Source organism: Bemisia tabaci, chromosome 6 (assembly GCF_918797505.1).
Source record: "Bemisia tabaci chromosome 6, PGI_BMITA_v3".
NCBI lineage: Eukaryota > Metazoa > Arthropoda > Insecta > Hemiptera > Aleyrodidae > Bemisia > Bemisia tabaci.
The window spans coordinates 25,836,117-25,859,868 of record NC_092798.1 but is presented as its reverse complement, the minus strand read 5'-3'; the positions used below and the strand labels follow the sequence as shown (position 1 = coordinate 25,859,868).

The following is a 23,752-nucleotide window of genomic DNA, read 5'->3' as shown; positions in this document are numbered from 1 at the left end:
CTGAAGTGGTTAACATTGGATTTTCCAACGTTCTTTCCAATAATTGATGATACTTATTGTACAAAATAAAAATAACTACTTTGCTACAGCACCATGAAATGATTACAAAGAGACTGAAAAAACTCACCTCTATAAATGCTAGGGAATCGATTTCGGAAAAATACTATCGCAGGCAATTTTGTGACTCCCCACTTCCTTGCGTATCTTGGATCTGCCATTTTCACAAAGGTTACATCCATATTATCGGTCTCACCGTCGATCTTCTCAAGCTTTTCTAATACTTTTTCTGCATCTTCTGATTCCATTTCATCTGTAAAGAAATACATAATGAGCAAATAATTGCACACAAAAAACTGAGGGAACCTAGAATTGCCATTTACGTTTTTTAATTAATTTAATCTTGATTATCATGCTTATTACATAATTTTTTACACCGCTTTCTTAAAGATAAGATGACACATTGACTTGCTTCTTTTCATGTCAGAAAATAGGCCTTCGAAATTGTAAGGTTTTCTCTTAGACGCAAAGTCGAATAGGCGGTATGAGTTAAACATAAATTCAATTGAGTAAAAAACTACTCTTCTTTGGAAAGTTTTTTTGCACCCTATTGTTTTAGGAGCTACCATGTTTCCTCAAAATTAGTGAAGGGTAATTGTTTTTTGTTTACCTTAGAAATACATCAGAGCCCTCGATCATGTTAATATTTCTTGGGATAACATCTTTATGAGGAGCGAGTTTATTCTTTGAACAAAACTAGGAATTTGGAAATGCTTCACCTAAAGAAAATCTTTTTCTAGGTCAATTTTTCATTTTGATAATGAATTGGGGAGATAATAGGTTCTAAAAAAACTAAATAACAATACAGTAAAAAGGTGGGATGGGTGGCATCCAAAAGTGAATGGAGAGATGCCACCCCCTGGAAAATCTCTACCTTTACAGATTCCAATGGCGGTCAGGTGCTGCAGAGAGCGCTGTAAAAGCGACTAATGCATACACAAATTAAAGAGATAATTTATACATAAAATACTTACAGAAATAAACAGCGAGGTATTCATTTTCATCCAGGAGTTTATCTAGCATTTTCCTGTTAACTTCTTCAATTTCATTTTTTATTTCGAAGATGTCTTGTGAGGTTAGCCAGGTAAATATTTTTGCCTCGTCCAAGAGGTCTCCTGAAAGACAAAAAGAAAGTTATACAAAAATGAATTTCAAATTCTGATATATAAGATTAATTTTCCTTGGATCTTCAGAATGAATATCCCAAGTAGCATTTTTCAACGGAAAAATCGCGATATATTGCGATTTTATTGGCGATAAAATCGCTAGGATCATCAACATCTGAGCAATTATCCTCGATCTTGTTGCAATATAATCGTGAATTTATTGCCTGGCAATTTATCGCGATATTATCGAAACAAAAATCGCGATATATGGCGATTTAATCTCGATTCTATCGACGAAAATTGATCGCGATTTAATCGAACAAAAAATTGTATAGCGATTTAATCGCCATAAATCGCGATATTTCATTCTATAATATTGCGATAAATTGCCACAGATAAAATCGCTATTTATCGCGATCACTGCTACTTGGAACATAAGACTCATACTCACTAGTTAGAAGAGCCTCCCTCACATTAGATAGGTAAACTCACAATCAACTCACAAATCACAAATGACATTAAAACAAAGTTCAAAGTACAAAGTAGTGAGCAAGGATAAAGTTAAAGTACATGCAAAAAGTCACTCACAGTCACTACTGTGCTCGCAACAAGGTACCTAAAGGACTCTCAAGGTAAGACTAGATATTTTCTAAGTAAGACTTCCTACTTCTAAGAAAAATATTCACAGAAATAAACATGTACACTTCATACTGTTTGACATTATGCGCATTCAAAGGGGCAATACTTAATAAACCAGTTTGAATTTCTACTTTTCTTTTACTCTTTTAAGTTTTCATTTTTCTCATACTCTCAGGGGATCCTATAATCCTAAGGTATGCTGTGAGGCTGAGTTATTGGGCTAACTCTTCAACAGATACATAAAAAACCCAATGATAATAACCATTATCTACGCCTCTACAACCATTAGACAAAATGGATTTTGTGACAAAAATTATAAAATTTAGAGGTGGTACTTGGGACAAAGGAATGTATTAGGCATTTCAAGTACATTACAAAAGTCTCAGAAATAAAAAATAGCAAAACTGCCACAACAGTATTTACAGGAGCCAAGAATACAGGATATGGCTCATTGTCAGTGGGTTTGGGATGCTACATTGCTACATATAACAAAGCAGATGATAAGGATGCGGGCTCAGCAGAAGATCATGGATATTATATGCCAACATACCATCATAAATTTGAGGTATCATCTTGCGGAAGTAGACTAATGAGGGTGTGTTGATAATATTAAACTTGGCTGCAGCCTCTGGGTCGGATATTTTCACCATATCGATACCTTAAAAAAGATAAAGAATCAATCAAAGAGTGGTAAATAAAATTGAAAAACTTCATATTACAGTAAAAGTTCGATTTACCGGATTTTTTTCGAGGTCCATGCCATATTCCTGTAAGTACAATGTTAAAATCCCTTCAATTTACCAGATTTTTCGGTTAATCGGATTTTTTCCGGTCCGGTGACGAAATTTTGGATCGAATTATCGGATTTTCCCGCAAAGTTGCCCAATTTTTCACAAAATGCCACTCTGCCGTCGTGTGATCGGTGCCTCGAGCCTCGACCTGCGACCGATCGTAACTCGTAGGCGCCGCGGCCCACAATGGATCAAGTCAATAGGAGAGGTCGGACAAAATTTGGAAACTTTAATCGCTTATAACTCCGTTTAAACAAAACTTTGAGGTTCTAATAGTGAGTCCATTAGTTTTCTCGTGAAATTATCTACCAGAAACTCCCCTTGGAGTTTAAAATGTGGCGAAATAAACATCCAAATTGAGAGTTTTAGTCAAAAATTTCATGTCCGACCCTTCTGATTGCTCAATCCACTATGCGCCGCGCCGTGATCTTTTATATTGCGCGCCAAAAACGATGATGGCACGTGGTCGCACCCGGCCGGTGATTCAGCTGATCAGAAAATACGCCGAATGAACGAGAAAAGGAGAGGGAGAGAAGACGACAAAAATCCTACTTAATTTTGAAGTTTTTCCGCAAATCATATTACGCCGCATAAACACATCCAAAAAATATCCACCCTTGTTTGAGCATTCCTCGCGATGTATATCGAATTGACACAAAAATTTTTTTTTAAAAAATCGGACCTCAAATTTCGCGCTGTTGCCGTGGAGACCCCGATTTTTTTTTTTTTTTTTTGCTCAATTTACCGGATTTCCCGGCGGTTCCCGCGAATCCAGGAAATCGAACTTTTACAATAAATGCGAAAACCAGATTTATTGATGACATGGATGAAAAATGGACTTCGCAGTTTTGAAAAATTTTTTTTGGAAGAGAAACTTTCTGTTCCATAGTCGCAGAGAATTACCTAGATACATACCTTCTCTGCCATGCTGAGGAAAAACGTCGTATGAACCTTTAGACGTTGCCACATTTCCTTCAATAAAAACCTTATTTACTGGGAAAATTGAGAATTTTTTCAGACAGTTTTGTTCGCAATTTTGTTTAAAATTTCTGAAAATTTCGAGGAAAAATACATATAATCTTTCTCAAAAATACATGTTTTATCCGGGGCAATTTGGCAACTCTCGAATGTTTATACAGCGTTTTTCCTTAGCATGGCAGTTGGCAGTACTAACACCTGAGTCTGTCTAGAAAGACTGGCAACACTGATATTACCTCTCTAACTTATCATAATACCAATGCTCAATTCTAATCAGCTCCACTTCAAGGCATGTTGTTGTTCTCTATTAATCTCTCTTCATTGTTGTTTTCTGTGGTATGGTAAGTAGTTCTTTTTCAACTGACTTGTAGATTAAAATCGGAGCAAAGCTTTTGTTTACAAAACCAAAACAGGTATACAGATGATCCACTGCTTTCTCAAATTTCATCATTGGGTCAGAGTCATGGCCTAACGGGTCAGAGTGGCAGAGCAGAACTCTGTAAGAAATGGTACAATCTCCATGTTAAAGGAGTCCTTAGAATTTTTCAAAGTATGCTAGCAAGCATAATTTGTGCATCATTCTTTCAGTTAAAATGGGGATTCCTTCTATTAAATCAACATAAACAATCTGATCATCAATTTACTTAGATTCATTGACTATTCGAGAGAAGCCCATTCTCTAGGCCAATATTTTTTATTTTTTTTTGGGGGGGGGGGGGGTATACAAAGAAGTTTACTCAGGTCTTACCGAACAGATCTGCCTCTCCATCAATCATTTCCAGTTCCTCAAGTATTTCGTCACATTCTGCGCAATCTTCATCATCTAAACGGAAAAAAATATTGAGTTACATTTTAAACAAAAATACCTGTGGGATCCAAAGCCCTTACGAGGACAGATTTTATTTTATGAAATTTCTGAGAATAAGTAATAAGAGAAAAAGTTTCTTTAAATCATGAAACCCTTTCATAAGAATAATCAAACTAAGTACCATGGAAAAAGTCTTAATACATAGGGTGTCCCAAAAGTACCGAGACTGGTTTTGCAACTTCGAAAGTAAGATAGATACAGACATGATCTTGGTTTCATTTTAAAGATCAACTCAATACCTATTGATTAAGACCAAGATCAGCTCAATAGGATAAAATTTGACCAAGTTATGGCAATTTGAAATCAGTGAGGAAAGTTTACCCCTACAGTTTTTTAATGAAGATTCTTCATCGCCGTAAATCGAAAAATCGGCCTGTAAAGTGATGCTTATTGTGTTTTTTTATTTTCGAGGTGTCATTTATCAACATTCTGTACCACCAAACACAACAGTTGACAGTGCGTATTGTTGCAAAGTGCTAAAGGAGTTGAGAATGCACATCTCCCGGAAACGGCCGGACTTGAAAGCTTTGTGGATACTCCATCAAGACAATGCGCGGCCTCACACATCGAACTTAACACGTGAATTTATGAGTAATAATGGAGTTGAAACAATCCCTCATCCCCCTTATAGCTCTGACTTGGCTCCATGTGATTTTTGGATGCTTCCTGCGCTTAAAAAGGAGCTTCGCAGACGAAAATTCGAATCGAAGACCGAAATCCAGAATGCAGTTCAGAACTTTTTCAACGCCATCCCAGAGGAAGAATTCAGGAAAACAATGTTGGATACGTGGCAAGAGCGCATGAAAAAGTGCATACGGTTTGATGGACGATGCTTTGAAAAGCAAAAGGAAGTTATGGAAGATTCGGAGGAAAGCGGATACGAATATTAACTTTTTGAATCCTGGTAAGCGAAGAATCTTCCTAAAAAACCGTAGGAGTAAACTTTCCTCACTGATTTCAAATTGCCATAACTCGGTCAAATTTTATCCGATTGAGTTGATCTTGGTTTTAATCGATAGGCATTGAGTTGATCTTTAAAATGAGACCAAGATCATGTCTGTATCTATCTTACGTTCGAAGTTACAGAACCAGTCTCGGTACTTTTGGGACACCCTATGTATTATTCAGTTCTTCCAACACTGCACAATGAGTCAACAATTACTAAGTAATATGCATTGAAATACATGAATTAAACATTTTAAGATTGAGCAAAGTGAACCAGACACAGTACTTTAAGCATTTTGATACACGTTTCCCATGCAAAACTTCAGTAGAACAGTGATGCGTGTACCAATTACTAAAATTAACTCCTAACCAAGATATTATGTGACTTTTTTGCTAATCACTGGTTACAAAATGATGGAATTTCCCAATCACAGTAAAAACTAAAGTTAACATGAATCAAATTGCGCAGTATAACAATTTTGGCAAGCTGCTTAATCAAGTTGTGAGCCTTACCCGCCCTGTGTTGTTCAAAACGTAAACAACATGCAACGGCTCAGCCAAAATAGAGAGATATTCTTATACCACAAAGACTGTTGCAATAGCATTTTGAGTACGATTTAATTCAGGTGCATTATTGTTTTGTTTTGTTTTCTGTGAATGGAAAGGTAAAATTCATGCATCGAAGAACATTAATATCTTTATTAGGAGTTGCCTCTAATAATTTTCATTGCACAAATTGTGTTTTGGAGGAAAAAAATGTTATTATATTATTGCCGAATATCACACCTTGTCTAGTGTGCTCAGTTTTAAAAATAAAATGTACATAATACATTGTAAGTTTGCAAGAGGTAAATTAAATATTTGAGAGAGTAATTCTTTGAAGCTATCACTAAATTTAGTCTGTCAATTTCTTTATAGTCAGTTGAGTAATTTTAAGATATCCCCTCCTCTTGATATTTTGTTCAAAGAAATGTGAAACTTCATCAAGAGCTGATCAAAAACACTGTAAATGAAGGTTTATAAATCATTCTGCCTAAAAGCACTCAAAAGCAGTTCATTTAATGTACTAAAGAGTAATAAATGAAAAAAGAAAAATAATCCTTACAAAAGAAAACCGCAAGGAAAAGAGACTCTCCTAGTAATCGTTCCAACATCCGCAAATTAACCTCCTCGATCTCATCTGCAAGCTCCCTGTTATCATCGTCAACTAACCACTCTAGAACAGATTCTTCGTTCTGAAGATCACCTGAAAATAAATTATTTTCTCATAATCAGTGCTTCAGTTAGTGGCAAAAAATAAAAATGAATATCTACAAACGCCCCAGTCATTAAATGAAATCCTTGATATGCAGGCTAACTTTAAAAGCAGCGTTATCATTCTCTCTCTTTATTATTTTCTGTTTAAGGAACAATTTTCATTTGTTTTAGAACTTGTACTACTATTAATTTCCATTGATTTTACTTAAATTGTAAAATTTCAAACAATCTGAGATTTTGGCATGGACAATGATACCATTATCAGCAATCAGTGACAGGGGTAGGTACACATCATAGGTATACCTAAAATGCTGCCAATCAGAGTAACATGGAACAATATACAAACGTAAAACAAAGGCAATGGGTTTTGGAATTTTAACCGAGGTGTTGTGGAATGTAGAGTGTTTATTCCCACATAGCACAGAATCTTATGTCAATACTGATACATATTGTTGGATGTTGACATGATATCACCAACACTAACGAGTATGATATTAAGATTGTCGGTTAAAAGGTATACCGCGTCAGCATGAATATAACACTGATACCTTCAATATATCAAACAACAGTATTGAGTCAATGCTGACGAGGTAAAAAAAAAAATATAGGAAGAAAAAGAAGCCTAAGAAAACACGGTGTTAATCAAAGTTATGATGAAAGTCGAGCCGCGCACTGATACTATGCATGCTATAACAGCCTTATTAACAGGCGTGATTTTAACCCGAAACACCATCAGCTCCCTGTGGCTCAATGGTAGAGTACTGGGCTAGGAATTCCGTGGTTCGGGTTCAAATCCACCCGAGGGCGTCCGGGTATTTTACGCTACTAAACGTCGCAGGACATCAAGTAAGTGGTTTATAATATTCAATACTTGTATACTTGTGTAATTCATGTTTCAAATGTAATACATGTGCAGTACTATGAAAATGACGGTCATCGTCTGAACTTTCATATCTACTTGACAAAGGGCGCTGAGTGTACAGACGTTTCAGTGTCAAGGTAGTAATGCATACATGTTGTCGGTGTCCTGCAGTGTTCTGATGACCTTGTCATAACCCTGATTTCCATATGAAATCAACCTTTTCGGCCAATACTGTGACAATCTTTTGACAGCTCCAAATCAGTAACTAATAAATACTGGCATAGTCTTGATATAATATTAAATCAGGATACATCAGCATTATATAAATACTGACACTACTGACGTGTCAGTACTATTGTAATATTATATCTATATTCTGTGCTATGTGGGTTCCGACCTACGTTCCAGAATTACACTATCTTCACCGGGAAAATTATCAATAATGCTATAGGTACAAATTAGAACATAAAACATCCTTCCCTTTCAGTAATGATTCATAGAGCCAAACCGAACAAAACTCCTAGTTGGATAGACCAGAAATCCTCATCACACCCACTGGAAACCTAATTTTTACACCTGTTTCGATAAGGTACCTACGACATCTTATAAGTCACCTGGGTTTAGTTTTAATTGCTTTCAGTATTAATTTAGCCATCTTTCATTTAATTTCCGTCACCTTCATTAATAGTCTGTACTTTTCGGAGCACCTCAACTACCACCCTGTCCTGCTAAAAAAAAAGCACATTATGTCAGAGCAAAATGGGCGTGTTGTTTCAGTTAAAATTATATTCTACTCATTTAGAGGAACAAACTCATACACAAGTATAGGCAAAAATTAAGACATTAAGGTAAAAAAACGAGGATCAGCATTCCTTAAAATACCATGTACTTGAGCCAATAATAAAATCGAGGATCAACATTCCTAAAAATACCATGTACTTGAGCCAATAATAAAATCGATTTACTCGGACAGCTTATATTCTTCATAAATGCTGTTCTAGTCCCTGGCAGGGCAGCACAACTGAGCTATCACATGGTTCCATTTCACCTTGTTCAGGTCTTGAGCAAAAGGTAAAAGAAAATGCTAATGATCAACCGACTGGCTAAATTATCACATCATGTCATTACCTACTTATTCTATAGTCAGAACAATTTGATAGCATCGTCTCTTTCTCCTTATTTACAGGATTACTCACTCGTCACTAGGAGGAGCCGGGCAGTTCAGAAACGTTGCGTACAACATTGGTCAAAACCAGGATAAACAGTTGCAAACAATTAATCACACAAACAACATGAATGTTTCGGAGCCCAAGAGGATCTCGCATCATCTGTTGAAAGCGGACCATGTTTTTGATGGAGAAAATATACAAGAAGGTTGGTGGGTGCTAGTAGCTGATAATCAGATAGCAGCTTTGGGTAAGCCTGGTGATTTTTGTGTGCCACCAGGTACAAAAATCGTAGAACTAAAAGGCCAAACCTTAATGCCAGGTATGATAGAGGGGCATTCTCACATGTTCCTCCACCCTTACAATGAAACAAGCTGGAGTGACCAGGTGTTAAGAGAGAGCCGTGCAGAGCGAACAGCCCGTGCAGTAAATCATGCTCGGTCTACTTTGTTGGCTGGCTTTACCACCGTCCGTGACTTGGGGACTGAAGGAGCTATGTATGATGATGTAGGTTTAAAACAAGCGATCGATAAAGGTGTTATACCAGGTCCTCGCATACTGACAGCTACGCTTGCAATCGTGGCAACCGGCAGTTATGGCCCGCAAGGATTTAATGAAGCCACTATGGAGAGCATAATAAAAGGTGCCGAAGAGGCCGATGGTGTTGACGCGCTGGCTAGAGTAGTGCGATCTCAAATTGGGCATGGTGCGGATGTAATTAAAATGTACGGTGACACAGGGTCAGGGGCAGTTACATTTAGCTTGGCTGAATTGCAGTTGGCTGTGGAAATTTCTTCAAGTAGTGGTCGATATGTAGCAGTACACACCTATACAGAGGAGGGAATGCGAAGGGCTAGTTTGGCAGGTGTGCGCACGATTGAACATGGCGATGATGGCACTCCTGAAATCTTTGAATTAATGAAGCAGAAGGGCGTTGCTTTATGTCCTACCCTGGCTGCTACAGAAGCTGTTGCTAGTTACCGAGGCTGGAAAAAGGGTGTTGATCCAGAGCCGGAAAGAGTAAAGGAGAAGCACAGGTCCTTCAACTTTGCACTGCAAAGTGGAGTGACCATTTGCATGGGAGGTGATGTTGGCGTTTTTCCACATGGTGATAATGCTCGCGAGATTTTACTTCTTGTCGAATATGGTATGGAACCTATCAAGGCAATGCGATCAGCCACCTCCATCAACGCAGAGGTATTTGGTTTAAAAAGACTAGGTCGCATTCGCCCTACCTATCTGGCTGATCTGATTGCTGTGAGTGGGAATCCAGCAGAAGATATCACTTCCCTAAAACATGTGAACTTTGTGATGAAAGATGGTGTGATTTACAAGCAGTAAGCAGCATTGTCTAAAGCTGTGGTTTAAAATGGTGCAAGAATGTAATACTCCAGACACGTATATAAGAAAGTGTGAGGATGGGCACAAAAGTCCATGCTTCCATGCATTACCATCACTGATTAAATTCACTCAATACTCATTTTCATTTATTTCTCTATTCTCATTTAAGCGTTTGTTCAAAGTACCACTTCATTCATTTAAGATGATTCTACGTACCTGATGTAAATATTTGTATGTAAACTTACAAGATAATAAAATCATGATGATACTGGAGGTGGTAAATTTTGTTAATATTTTTTGATGAAATAAAATAATAATAATTACAATGATGATGCTGTATAATGATGTTTTCAATGTGTTCAAACTTTAAAATTAATAGACATTGATTTTTATTTTTCGGTTTTCAAAAAACTTGTAATTTTTAAAGCTAAAAAGACACTAAGGCTAAAAAGCTTTTTAAAGGTTTAGGAAAATTTAAGCACACTCTGGTGTAATTTTGTAGGGGATAAACTCAATGTTTTCCCTGGGGAACTATAACTTCGTTGGTTTTTGCTTCACAGAAAGTTGGCACATCAATTTTTATCATAATTAGTTGTAGTATTTATATTTACCTTCATAAAGAAGTGGATTCCCATTGCGAAAATAGACGAGAGCTGGATAAGTCTTGATGGAGTACCTTTTTGCAAGCTGAGGATCTTGAATTTTGACCATGTGAATACCAAATACATCACATTCATCATCTATCTTTTCCAGGCCTTCCAGAATCTCATCACAGATGTGACAGTTTAGTTTGTCTGCAAAATGTCAATAAGAGAATACCCATGATACAAAAGACTAAAGACAGTAGAGAAGACTTAATTAGTAAAAATTGGTGAAAAAAATATACATATCTTAATTATTAGATTCGTAATATTTAACTATGTTTTGTCAAGACTTTAGACACGCTGATTTATGACCTACTATGCGACTAAAAATTTGTATGAATCATTTTCTTTGAAACTTACAATGTTCCCTCCATCAGCCTACTATCCATCCCTTCCCACTCAGAACTTTCAAAGCTTTCCACTTGTGAATGACAAGATTGAATCTTTGGCTTAAAAAGTGATCAAAGTATGTAAGCCATTTGCCTTCAGAAAATTCACAAAAAAGGCTGCTTAGTTTTCAATTGGTGAGAAATATTGCATTCCCTAAGTAATTTTGAAATAAAGAAGAGTAGCAATCTGGCACTGAGAGAATAAGACAGAGTATAATTCTTGCTTACCAATCTGACGAAAATCTCATAATTTATGATTAAGTTGATACTTATCTTGACTTTTTAAAACCATACACTGAAATTTTTTTCCAAAGTTTCGTTATTCCTTCCTACCACATAGCCGTTTATCAATGCCTCCTAGTATGACAGCCGACTACCCACTAGACAAGATATTGATTAAAGCACTACGTAACATCTTCTCACTTTGATTCACTTTGAAATTCTTGGAAACCAAATCATACAATGCGAAAGTCTGGAAATTAGTTCTTAAACGAGATATAAAAATTTACAATTAACACTGGTTGAATGGCAAAAAAATAAATGACATCATTTGTATTACCTAGCTGATGTTTGATCTGTGTTGAAAGCACTTAGTGCTATCTTGTTCAGGAGTTGATTTCCAAACTTCTTGGCATATAAATTTTATTCCACGTAAGATTTTGAAGAGAAAGCCTGTAACAATTTTTTCTACCCTATCTTGTAGTTCATTGAGAATCACAATCCAATTGGTACGACGTGTTTAGATAGATTTTGTAGAGGAAAGCTGTTTTCAAAACAGAGGCACTTACAAAAATAAACCGCCAGGTACTGAGTCTCGTCAACCATTGATTCAAGCATCTCACGCGTTATGAGTTCTATTCTATCTTCTGTCCTCTGAGTGATAAGCCATTGCAGTACTTCTTCTTCCTCTTCAAGATCTCCTGTACATGGAAATTCAAACTTGATAAGCATATGCAAAAATGCTGATTAAATGAAAAATGAGAATATTCAACCACACTTCAAAGCTTTAAAAAAAATTTTCATCAAATTTGATGGGTACCAGAGATCTTTACCGGCTCAACAATCTAATTTACAGTTCAAAATCGATCATTAAATATGGAATCGATTCTTGTATGAGAAAAAAGCATGTACAAGGCCCGCCAAAAGAGCCGTTGTACCAGTAGCCACTGGTAAAACTAGCCAGCGGTAATGAGAAGTTATAAGGCTTCAAAATACCCAACCCTAGCACTAAGGTTACTTTAATTTTCTTTTCCTTTTGAAAAGCCTTGTGTTTATCTAGAAGCAATTCTGAAATATTTAAAAAATGTAAGTTTAGAACGATTTTCAAAAGTTTGCTTGGAATGATTATTTTTTTATCTGAAGAATGGAAATACAAATTTAAAAAACGAACTACAGAGCCCAGTTTTCACTGATGTTGAAATCACAAGGCTCTTGATAATGTAAAGTCGTTTGGGAACTAATTTTATTTAATCTTTTGAAAGATTTGATTTTTACAGTATAGCAAGAAGATTTAATGAATAATGAATTAGTAGGAACAAAAGGGAGTAAATAATGTTCAATCTCACCTTCAAATACATTTGGAATCTGATTTTCAAAATAAACAAGGGATGGAAATGATGAGACACCGAATGTGTTGGCCAGAGGAAAATCCTTGAAAAAAGAGAGAAAAAGGAATTAAAGCAATGGAAAAAAGAAAAATAGAATGTTGATGAATATCTTTAGTCCGATTATTCTACATTCAGCTTTTTCATGATCAAACAAGGTGGTTTTTTTTTGCATAATTTGAGGGTTAAAATGAAAAACAAACAGAAAAATTGGCTGATGGATCAGTTATTTATTTTAAAGAAAAATATTGTTCCTAGGCTGATTGTAAAGCATTATTAATTTTAGTTTAACTAGAATAATATTCAAAGTCAACAAGATTTGTATTACTGTTTCTTTCTTAAAAATGGTGTCTTTATGATCGAGTTTGTCATTATACATGTGTTTATTAATTTTTGATTACTCATAATTTTCAATTGGCTGCAGTGCCTTCAATCTAGTCATTATAATCGCACCATGTGACTTGATTCCGACCCACTCAAGACCTACAAATATTTGGGAGTAATCCTCTGAAGGCGCATTCAGACGGCTTGTCAAGCTGCATGTCAGGCGGCCCGACAAGCAGCTCAGCAAGTCGTCTGAATGCGCCTTCAGGGAGCCCACTCCGAGATTTTGGGTGGGCCAAAAAGCAAGTCTCTTCGACCTAGAAACACTCCCCAAGTTGCAACTCAATGACTCAATTAATAGAAAAGTTATTGGGGTGGTGCAGGACTTCCAGATCAAACTGCATTTTAATTTGAACTGCCACTTGTAAACAACATAAAAAACTTTTCCACAACTTTTGTCAAAGCAGAATGGGTTGACTCACCTGCGTTTTTACAAATGTGATTCCATGCCTGTCACAGTCATCGTCAATATTTTCTAATTCCTCAAGTATAACAGTACACTGATTGCAGTCGTCTTGCTTATCTAAATTAAAAAAATAAGTCAAATTCTTATTAAAAAGCTTAAAATTCAACTCAGTCATTCTGATTTCTGAAAACTTAAAGAACAGGAATAAAACCCTTTCAGACGTTTTCACAAAGTAGATTTTCTGTACGTTGCGAGTGCTTAAGTGTTATTTGCCTTTAAAAAAATAAGCATTCAAAAAGATAATACTTTCAAGCATTGAGTTCGTATTTGAAGTCTGTGGGACACAAGATGGTCAACATAATTGCTTAATGTTCATTTTGTTGATGTTTATTTTCGCCTAACAAAAGTACAGAGCTCTGCTGAGAATGGTTCCAAAGAAATAATCTTGACGTTGTTTTTTTCTTGAGGAGGGAATTTCAAAAGAGCGAGCATTCACGAGGAAAAAACTACTGCCTTCACATGTAGTCCCAGCGACCAAAGTAGCACAAATTCCAATTAATTGCAATTACATGGTAAAATTATTGCTACTGAGCCGGTGAGTTGTGTATTTTGTTTATTCATTGATTGAAGGGGCCCCTCTTGTTGAAATTTATTGCAATGAAATGGTAATAAGTTGCCAGTTTTTTTCGTTGCGAACTGCCTAACTTTCTTGCACATGGAACACATTTTATTTATCGTTTAAAATCGTAATTTATTGATCAAATGATAAAAAAATATTCCACTGGTATGGTGAAAAAATTGCAATTCTGATAGAAAAATTATTTCAATATTTTCGTTGCACTGTGCTTCTTGGGGGAGTGGAAATGCACTTAAAATGAATTACCCTGTAAGTTTAAAACATGCAGTTATGCTTCAGTAAGACTCAAAAATTAGAGATTTTTCCATCGCTTAGAAAGATATGTTCAATTTTGACACCTGCAAGTTTTAACATTATGCCTTCAGATTGTATAGGATCAAAAATCGGCTTTGAACATTTAATTTTAAAGGCTGAAAATAGAGCTGAATCTTTCTCACGCGACAAATACAAGTGCTGCTACGCCACCTGATTAATGGATGAGATTGTTTTGTTTGACTCTTGGAGAAGGGGGGGGGGGTTCAATTTCAGGCATTTTGAGAACATTATTTTTACTTTTTTACACACTTACGAGCTCACTGTAAAGATGTAATTTTTTTATAAATTATATCTGAACATTCCTCAACGACAGGACCTGAAATGTACTACAATCTTCAAAACTGCATTAATCATTTCGAACATAAATATATTCATGGGGTAAAATGAATATACAAAATGAATTATATAAAGCTGTGCTATTTACAAAAGAACAACACTGCAAAATTGTTAGAAAAAATGCGTTAACGATGAGAAAAGGGTTTTGGTAAAAGAAAACTCATACTAATTCCAAATATTCCCTCAGGTTGTGGCCTCATTCTACTTTAGAAACTAAGATCAAGTTGTACTCGTCAGATCAAAAACAAACTTTAGATTTTGAGCTTGATACACGATAAAAATTGAATTGTCTCTCCCCTTGACTCTTTTCAATTCTAACCAATTTTAATGACTTCAACCGAAAAAAAGATAACAGCTCAGATAAGAGCGAGCCAAATTCGCCAATTTCCTTGGTGGGCAGTTATAGCATTTCTGTTTAATTTATAGATTCATAACACATTTTCTCCAGTATTTTTTCATGATCATGATCATTAGATTTTTGTCCGTTGAATAGAAATTTCTGAAGTAGATCTCATTTAATTTAGTGTGACTAGGACTCGCAGAAATAATATTTACACCAAAATTTATATTAGAACAGCATTTTTCTTCAATTGTTTCGTTTTTTTAACCTGTTGAGAATTTAGGTCATTGAAAGGTGAAGAAATCCTTCATTATTTTAAGTACTTATCCTGTGAAAGAAACAAAAAGAAGGAGAAGATACTGAATAGTACAGCAGGTTCTAGAAATAGGAATATTTTCATCATGCTTTCCACGGCCAATCTCGGTTTGATCTTTGAATTACTTTTAGGATTTATATAGAATCACTTCCCGCATCCAAAACACTCGCATTGTTTCAGATTTGAAGCATTAATACCCCAATTTCAAGAATAGTGAGTGTTTTGGTCTCAGGAAGTGATTCTCCATTATCCCTGAAAATTAATCAAAGATCAATCTGTGATTGGAAATCAGCGATTTTGGGTGGGGTCCTTTGACAAAGCTCAAGGTTTTCTAGTTTTGACTTTGATAACCTAATTTTTTTTAAAGAGAGAAAAAAGTAAAAATATTTTAGTATCAGGCACATGCATACAGAAAATTAATGAGATGAAATACAAGGACATGGATGAATGAAGTTCATTTTCAACATACTTCAAAAGACGATTTTACAAACTTATAAAACTATTCAGATGGATTAATATGGAGAGAATCAACCAAATTAAATTAGAAAATCATTGACTATTCAAAATTAAAAAAGCAAAAGAGAATATAAAATGCAAAATACAAAACAAAAAAGGCAGGGAAAACTGCTGCGCAGATGTAAATTCGAAGACTGAAAATAATAAAAATGAACTTGAGAGGTGCGAACAAAATTCAAAGAACTTTAATCCCTGATCAAAAATTGTGAGACTAAGGAAACTTTAAAAATGAGAGAGAAAAATTTTAAAAACTCGATATGTTTGAAGATGGAAGTTCAAAAGAAACAGGGTGGATGAAATTAGGTGAGGGGAGCTAACGAAAAGAAACATTCGAAGAGGGGAGAAAATGTGCTGACAGAAAGAAAAAATAAGAGGAGACTTTTATCAAGGCAACGGTCACTCTCTGAGTGAGGGTATCTACAAAAACAAGAGGAGGCAGGCTGAGACGATGTATAAAGTACCCTCTTTCGCCCCTTCAGCTGAACTGGGTAGAGGTCCTGATTCTTTATCTTCCTTTTTAGCTTTTTGTTTGCGATACACCTTCGAATTGCAAAAGTCGCACAACGTCTTATTCCCTATAATTTGGTCACAATTACAAACCAGTAGTTATCAATAACACTGAACTTTCTTCATTGGGAGAGTATGGATGCCTCGATGGAAGATAACCATGGATACACTCTGACAGGTTAACAAGACGAAAGGATTGTGTGAGAAGATTTAAATACTATGAAAATTTATCCAAAAGGGATAAAATAATCAAAAGTTGATTCTTGCAAATTGATAGGCATATTGGCCTCAAGGAAGAGCAGTGAAGATAGTCTGCTTAAATCTGATCGTATTTGCTTGAAAGTTAATAGTTGTTTAATGCACATATTGTAATGGCTTTGAAAACTGTCTAAGACAAAGATCACTAAGCTATCGTGTGACTTGAGATCTATTTTGCAGGTTTCCTTAATTTTTTCCACTTACAGTTATTTTGATTTAGTTCCATTGTTCATGAAGATATTTTATGAAAATAAAACCCAAAACAGCACAACTATGACAGGGAAATAGAAATATTCCACTGAACCAAATTGGAGCATCCCTAATATTTCGTTGTTAATAATGTGGATTGATCTTGGCCTCACATTTTCTACTGAAAACTTCAGCAGATTTTAAAATTTCAACTTTGATGGGCACTTGAAGGGGACAAAATAATCTACCAGGTAGAGAACATCTGACTCTCCCTATGAAAGAGTTCAAAACTTCCAAGACTGCTGTGTACATAGTTCCAATGAATTTACATAATGAGTAATTTCTTCTGACTTGAGCTGAAATATTTATGTTTTATAGGAGAAAAGAGACATGGCCCGCCATGCAGAGAGAATGTTATGATGGCAAGTTATTCAGCCAAGCGTTATTACAGACCGTTGTTAGCTCAAACCAACCATTTGAAGCTATCGTTTAATAGTTCTCACAGTAAATGTCATTTTGTATGGTTGTCACATAGATATTATAGCTTTTACATAACGATAATGAAGTTATAAAAACAGGAAAGATAAGGTCAAAAAAACATGAGTGTGTTGCATCAGAAGAAATAGGATTGTCAAAGAAATTTATTAAAATCATGACTTCTTATGCCTTTGTTTGAAAATAAAAACAGGAAGATCAATTTATAAAACAGGGAAATCAATCATTCAAAATATTTTAAAAGCGTACAAACTCAAAATTAAATAAAAATTATTTCAACAGCTCCATTCAGAAATTTTTGAGACATAATGAGCTGCCTCAGTTCATTGCTATGATTAACAGTATTTTTACATCTACTTGCTTGTGCTGGAATTGATTAAACTGATGACTGCAGTTCAGTTTAAAAAATTATGATAAAATCTCAGAAACATTTTCATTTCAGAAAAGCATTTTTCCATTTTGTTTAGGAATTGTTCTAAAACTGAAAATCCCTTTCTCACTGACACATCACATTTAAGATTTTGACAAGAAATTGGAGCAAAATTAAAACATTAGAAATATATCAGCAATGCCGTGATGTTAACAAGAGTTCCCTCAAAAATAATTCAAAGCTAGGAAAGAGTGCTACATTTTTCTTTTTTTTTCTTTTTTTTTCATGAATACTTAAATATCTGATAAATTGAACGCATAAAGATAAAACCAGGAATGCAGAAACTTCTCGATCATGATCTCTTGAAAAAATGAGAGGGCTATGAAAATTGAGATCAGCGCACAAATAGCTTTGACACTGCCGCAAAATTAGAATATTTTTCACAGAATTTAAGTGAAATTGTGTCTTACACAAAGTGCCGTAATTTGTAAATGAAGAACAAAAAGGTCACGGCCTGGGGATTTTTAGAAAAAAAGGGGGTTTAAAAATGGGAAAGCCAATTCAAAATATAGGGAGGTTAAAAACTTTCTACGCCTCTGCATGAAACAGTTTTTGTCCTCAATTTGTGATCCCCTTCCATTCATGAATTTTAAGATCTTTACTGAATCCGCCAGATGAGCATGTCTACAGCAGGAGTTTTGAAGCTATTTGAGCATGATTATTCACTCTCTTCAACATAAAGTAACATATAGGGGTACTTTTTCATAAGATTCCAGTAATTTTTGGAGTTTCCTTTAATTTTAAACCATTTAATCGTTAAACCGTATTTAATTTTCGCTTTTTAGGACTTTGTAAATTTAGCCACACTCTTTTTCGGAAGATTGCTCAATACGATTTCATTGACCTGCTATTCACGGACAATAGCTGCATTAGAGTTGGACAGTCAATACAGCTCACTATTCAAAATACTCTCTGAACACATTACAAATTCAAAATCTATGTTTATTAATTTTGCTCACAAGTTCACTTAGCTGCATTGCTGTTCAATAGCAATAATTATGGAAAGTTACAATCAGACATTTGCAATGTCTTTCGTTAAGTCTTAGGAGACATGATTTTCTTACTTACAGAAATACACCGCCAATGACTCAGAATCCTGTATTGTTTTTAGTAGATCTTCTCCTTCTAATTCCTCTATTAAATCGCCTGATGGATCTTTCTGAGTCATAAGCCAAGCAAGAAGCTCTGACTCATCATACAAATCTCCTGCAAACAAACACAAAAGTATGGTGAATGAAACTCATGACTGATGATTACTTAAACGAAGGGATTTGACAAATTGGTCAAAACTCAATGCACTCCAAAAAAATATGGAGGATCAAAATTGTTGAAAGTATAGAGCCATTGCAATTACACTCCAAAATACATTTAAATAACTTGCTGATAAAAGGTATTTTTAAATAAAAATAAATTCTTAGGTGTTAAAAATCCTGAGGACAGCATCCTTCAAAGTTAAGCCCATTGGTATAATTGAAAATGATTCGTACAATTTTAAATGAAGAATCAATTTTAAGGTACTGAGACTGTAGAGGTTTTGACGGAGCAGCAAAAAGTTAGGGACCAGATTTTAAAATCCCTTGAAAATCTTATCCCTCCTTGGAGGATGTTTAGATAGGTACCTAATTAAGTTCCTACGCCTCCCCTCAGAAATCAACAAAAATAAGCAAAATTTCTTTGATTCCAAGGTGATTAAGTATTTTTTTTAGATAAAAAACGAGGTGAAAAACAAACCTGCAAAGATAACCGGTTCTTTGGAGCCCATTTTGAAGAAGAGAATAGCCGGAAGAGCAAAAACGCCCAGCTCTTTGGCTAGCTGTTTATCATCAATTTTCACAAAATCTATCCCAGCTGAGTCGGCTTCATCATCAATATGTTCAATTTCTTCAAGGACTCGGTCACACTGCTTACAGTCATCACTGTCTACAGAAAAGTTAAAATGTTACTAAAGGGTACATTACAAATTCAGCAGGAGAACTTGAAATGAGTAAATTTGATTCTTTTGCGCGTAAATTTTTTTTTTTTTTTTTTAAATTAGAACACATATTATGCATTCAAATGAAAACAAAGCAAAAGCCTGAGATGTGAAAAGGTTAAAAATAAAAAATACACAAAATAGAGGTAATTAAGGCTAAAAATTAGAGGTTTTAAGGGACAGGATGTTTCAAACACTATTTTAAAAACCTATAGTATTGTTGGTGAAATTTGAAATTTCCGTGCATGGATTCAGGATTTTATCTACTTTCTGTCAAAATACTATGACAGGAAGCTGATTGTAACTGTAATCTGTAAAATTTTGAGTAATTTTTTTTGTCCGTCTAAAAATAAAATGTTAATAAGCTCCTTTAAAAAAAAGATAAATGAGGTAACAGTAAAATTTTGAAGCATAGAGCAGGATTTTTTCCATGAATATATGTATAAATGTTTACGCATCACATTTTCAACTGAATGCTGTAGAGATTGCACTAAAAGGATTTTGATTGAGATAGATTTATTACATTGATATTCCGCTTTCCCCGTCTGGCGTACTTCCACTCTTTCAGAGCCGGCAAAGTTCCTTTGCATATCTTCAATCGCGATTTGAAATTTTACCCTGACAAAGGGCTAAGTGGAAGTCAAGATTACCATGGCCTCTTTATCACATCAGTGCAAACGCAGCACATCAACAGTAAAAACCATATATGTTGATGGTTTTAAATAGCTATTGAACATTTAGAAATACATACAAAAGAAGACAGCAACATAATCAGTGTTCTGCCGGATCTTTTGAAACATCTTCCGATTAACTCTTTCAATATGATCTGTCATTTCCATGTTGTCTGGGTTTGTGAGCCAATCAAGAAGCTCCTCATCATCTTCAATATCTCCTAGTAAAAAGAGAACACAAAACAATGATGTAAATCTATCTTTAAGTTAATATTTTTTAGACTGCACTTATGACTTACTCAAAAAACACTACTTTTGAAAACCTCATATAAGTCATTCAAAAGCTAAGTTTACACATTTTTTACCTCAAAAACTAAAACTATGAATCAAATCTGTAAAAAAGTGTCAAGTTTTTAAAATATGTACCCGAAGCTTTCCATGGAACTTAAATTTTTAAAGTTTAGACCAATGATTTGCTAAAAAATTGATAAATGTTGGAATATCCTGTTGAGTTCATGCCACTAAAGCTACATTATTGCACCATTATTGCATTATTGCAAGAATAGCAGCAGCTCATTAACTGCTGCTATTCTTTTTCAGAAAAGAAAAGTTTTCGGCAAAATTATAAATCCAAAATTTTAAATTTTCAAACATTAGATTTCCTTTATAGCAGCTAGTTTCCCTGAACGGATTGTTCAACAAACTAGACCGAGATCTAGATTGGCTTGTAATTTTGAGTAAATTCATTAAGATTCGAAACTATCATTACATAATGATGAAATAAAATAATGGTGAAGGAGCAATTAGAAATAGTAAACAACATTAGATTACTGGATGGTCAATGTTAATGAAAGAAAAAAGACTGCACAAAAAACTAACCGTCATAATTTATATATTTTCCTTTCCGGAAATATGTGATGCCTGGAGGATTGCGGTAGCCGTACTTCTTGGCCATGAGTCTATCTTTGCACTTGACAACTTTTATCCCATATTCTGCTGCTTCATCATCAATCAGCTCAATGTGCCTTAAAACACGAGGAACTTTCGGCTCATTATCTACATCTGCAAGCCAGAGGGGGAATAAAATTCAAATCAGAATGAGGATCACAAAAGAAAAGGTGACTAGTTCATACAGCACATAATGAAACTCACGTACTAACTTAAATTTTCAGTTATGTCTGTTTCTTCGTTTAAAATAAAAACCATAGAATGAAGAAGCTATAACTTTAATAAGTTCATCAAGAAAATCAAATTTGAATCTTACGTAAAATTTATGCGTAATTTTTAGAATTTCAACAATCAAAGCTTTGAATTTGTCTCAACAACCTTTACTTTAGTAATACAACCTTTGATAGAATTTAAATTTAAGAACCCTTCTTCCTGATTGTAAAAACTAATTGTTCCTTTGAAAAATAGGAGAAATAAAATATTGAGGTATAGTGACTCACACCAAACAACAGCAAGAAATTCTTTCGTTTCAATGTACTCGAACAATGTCTCGCGATCAATTTCATCGATACTTTCATCTGTTTTCTGATTGATCATCCAATCTAGAACGCTAGATTCGTCTGTAAGACTCCCTGAAATGAAGAAAGAAAAGACAAAGAAAAAACAGGAAATTATAAAGAAAAAACAAAATGAACTCCTTCATTTGTGGAGCCGATTGAAAAATTAATTTGACTGCTTGTTTAAATTTTTCGATTGAAACTTTCATTACATGATTGCTCGTATTATTCATTTTTCTCTGTTGAGACAATAGATGACCTTAAAAACCTAAGGGCTTGAAGAACGTAATAAAAGTGATTAAATAGCTGCATTTAAGAGGATCTAATATTCATTTTTACTCTGTTCGCCAAAAAAGTCAAAAAGAAAGAAAGGTATGATATTAAAGTGGTATCAAATTGCATATGAGAACAAGATCACCCTATGAATGGCGGTAATTTTGTAATTACCGCCACCATTGGTAAAAAAAATAATGAATAATGAATAATGAATAATGAAATAATAATGAATTGGAGCTTAAATTGTTTACCCATTTTTATCTGAGGAAAAAAGTATTATTCGGTTGACTTAAGTAGAAATGAGAGAATTAATGGAGAATTTACAATTGATGAATATTTAGTCAGTGTGATCATGCCTTATGAAAGTTTGATCCTCGTACCAGAATGATTATTTTGAGACAGTTACGACTTTTCTATATCAGGACGAGTTTGATACATGCTCCCAATTAGTAAGAGACAAGGGCGTGTCCAACCCGGTGACAATTTCTTCGATGATCCCTAAGAGATACATGCATGGTCTGCTAAAAAGTCATCGCAAACTCAAAACAGTCTCCACAACCAAGTTAACTATGTACACATCTATTCACAATTTATCATAATATTTTTTTAACCTGTCAGAAATGATTGATAAGTAACTTTTGCAGATAGTTCGGCGGCTGCACTTGTCATTTTCAACTGCATATTTACTAAGTTACCTCATGGAATTTTTATTTACAAAAATCAGAGTAATGAACAACTATTACTGATGTGCCTGCAACTGAAATCATTTTTTTTAACCTGTTTATGAACCGAATAGGTCATGATTATGTGAAAATTTAGTAACATTTGCACCTACACCAATTAATCAGGGTACATTTTCATGACAATTGTTTCAAGTTGAAAGATTGTTCAATACGACAATTTTTGTGACTTTTTAAGAGGAGGAATCATAATTTTTTTTAAAGAATCCTTGCACAAAGTGATGCTTAAAAACTACAAGGGTGACTGATATCAATCATATTTCCATGGCATAAAACAAGAACACTCAAATATTCTGTATGAATTCTAAAACGTGAGAGGACATCTGACACATACAGTGTTTCAAAACAGTACTGGTGCTTTATTACCTCCAAAAAACCTTGATAAAAATTTTTTGCATGGAGTTGTGGAGAGGTCTTTTTAAAAGTCAATGTACTTTTTGGCAAAGAACCAACCAGAATTTTTCTTCAGTTAAAATAAAGTAAGGGGAATTTTGAACGGTTGCTAATTGAAAAACGTATTATTTACTTTTATTGATTATTGCTGCAGTATTCTATTTTTCTAGGAGGCTTTAGGTAATGGAAAATATATTAGGAAAAGTGGGCTTGTGTTTTGAAATTAATTAAATAAACTCCTACATTAGAATAAGACTACTGGCAGCTAATAGCAAATGTTAGAATCTGTTTTACATTAAAAAGTTGATCTTCTTTTTTATTTTTTTAAAAAGAAGTCTTTCTCAATTATAGATTTGTAAGATTCTTTCCTTCCTTTATGCAGATTAAAAGTGCGTTGTTTGCCTAAATTATATCGTAAC

The 23,752-nt window shown here is 34.6% G+C and overlaps 2 protein-coding genes across 9 annotated transcripts in view; one reads left to right on the top strand and one right to left on the bottom strand.

Annotated features, from left to right (window-relative positions):
- LOC109042410 (uncharacterized) overlaps nt 1-23,752 on the bottom strand; it is a 116,418-nt gene that overhangs the window by 5,870 nt on the left and 86,796 nt on the right. For 7 of the 8 annotated variants that reach the window (XM_072301519.1, XM_072301520.1, XM_072301514.1 and 4 more), the window contains 15 exons: nt 21,868-21,999; nt 21,299-21,481; nt 20,500-20,640; nt 19,508-19,696; nt 18,845-18,982; nt 16,359-16,472; nt 13,454-13,554; nt 12,609-12,693; nt 11,832-11,963; nt 10,622-10,804; nt 6,490-6,630; nt 4,320-4,394; nt 2,353-2,460; nt 1,032-1,172; nt 128-310 (listed from right to left, as the gene is read on the bottom strand). In XM_072301519.1, coding sequence (XP_072157620.1) covers nt 128-310; nt 1,032-1,172; nt 2,353-2,460; nt 4,320-4,394; nt 6,490-6,630; nt 10,622-10,804; nt 11,832-11,963; nt 12,609-12,693; nt 13,454-13,554; nt 16,359-16,472; nt 18,845-18,982; nt 19,508-19,696; nt 20,500-20,640; nt 21,299-21,481; nt 21,868-21,999 — 2,046 coding nt within the window. The remainder of the gene's footprint in view (nt 1-127; nt 311-1,031; nt 1,173-2,352; nt 2,461-4,319; nt 4,395-6,489; nt 6,631-10,621; nt 10,805-11,831; nt 11,964-12,608; nt 12,694-13,453; nt 13,555-16,358; nt 16,473-18,844; nt 18,983-19,507; nt 19,697-20,499; nt 20,641-21,298; nt 21,482-21,867; nt 22,000-23,752) is intronic. The other variant, XM_072301518.1, reaches the window with a different exon arrangement.
- On the top strand, nt 3,826-10,280 carry LOC109042412 (uncharacterized). The gene is made up of 2 exons (XM_019059123.2): nt 3,826-3,912; nt 8,690-10,280. Exons 1-2 carry the CDS (start codon nt 3,863-3,865, stop codon nt 10,008-10,010), a joined length of 1,371 nt encoding a protein of 456 aa, XP_018914668.2. The 5' UTR covers nt 3,826-3,862; the 3' UTR covers nt 10,011-10,280.

Excerpts from the sequence above, each read along its gene's own strand:
- LOC109042412 (XM_019059123.2), top strand. The coding sequence starts at position 3,863 with ATGTTGTTGTTCTCTATTAATCTCTCTTCATTGTTGTTTTCTGTGGTA. Across the intron at positions 3,913-8,689 it reads TTGTTGTTTTCTGTGGTATG|GATTACTCACTCGTCACTAG; the intron begins GTAAGTAGTTCT and ends CCTTATTTACAG.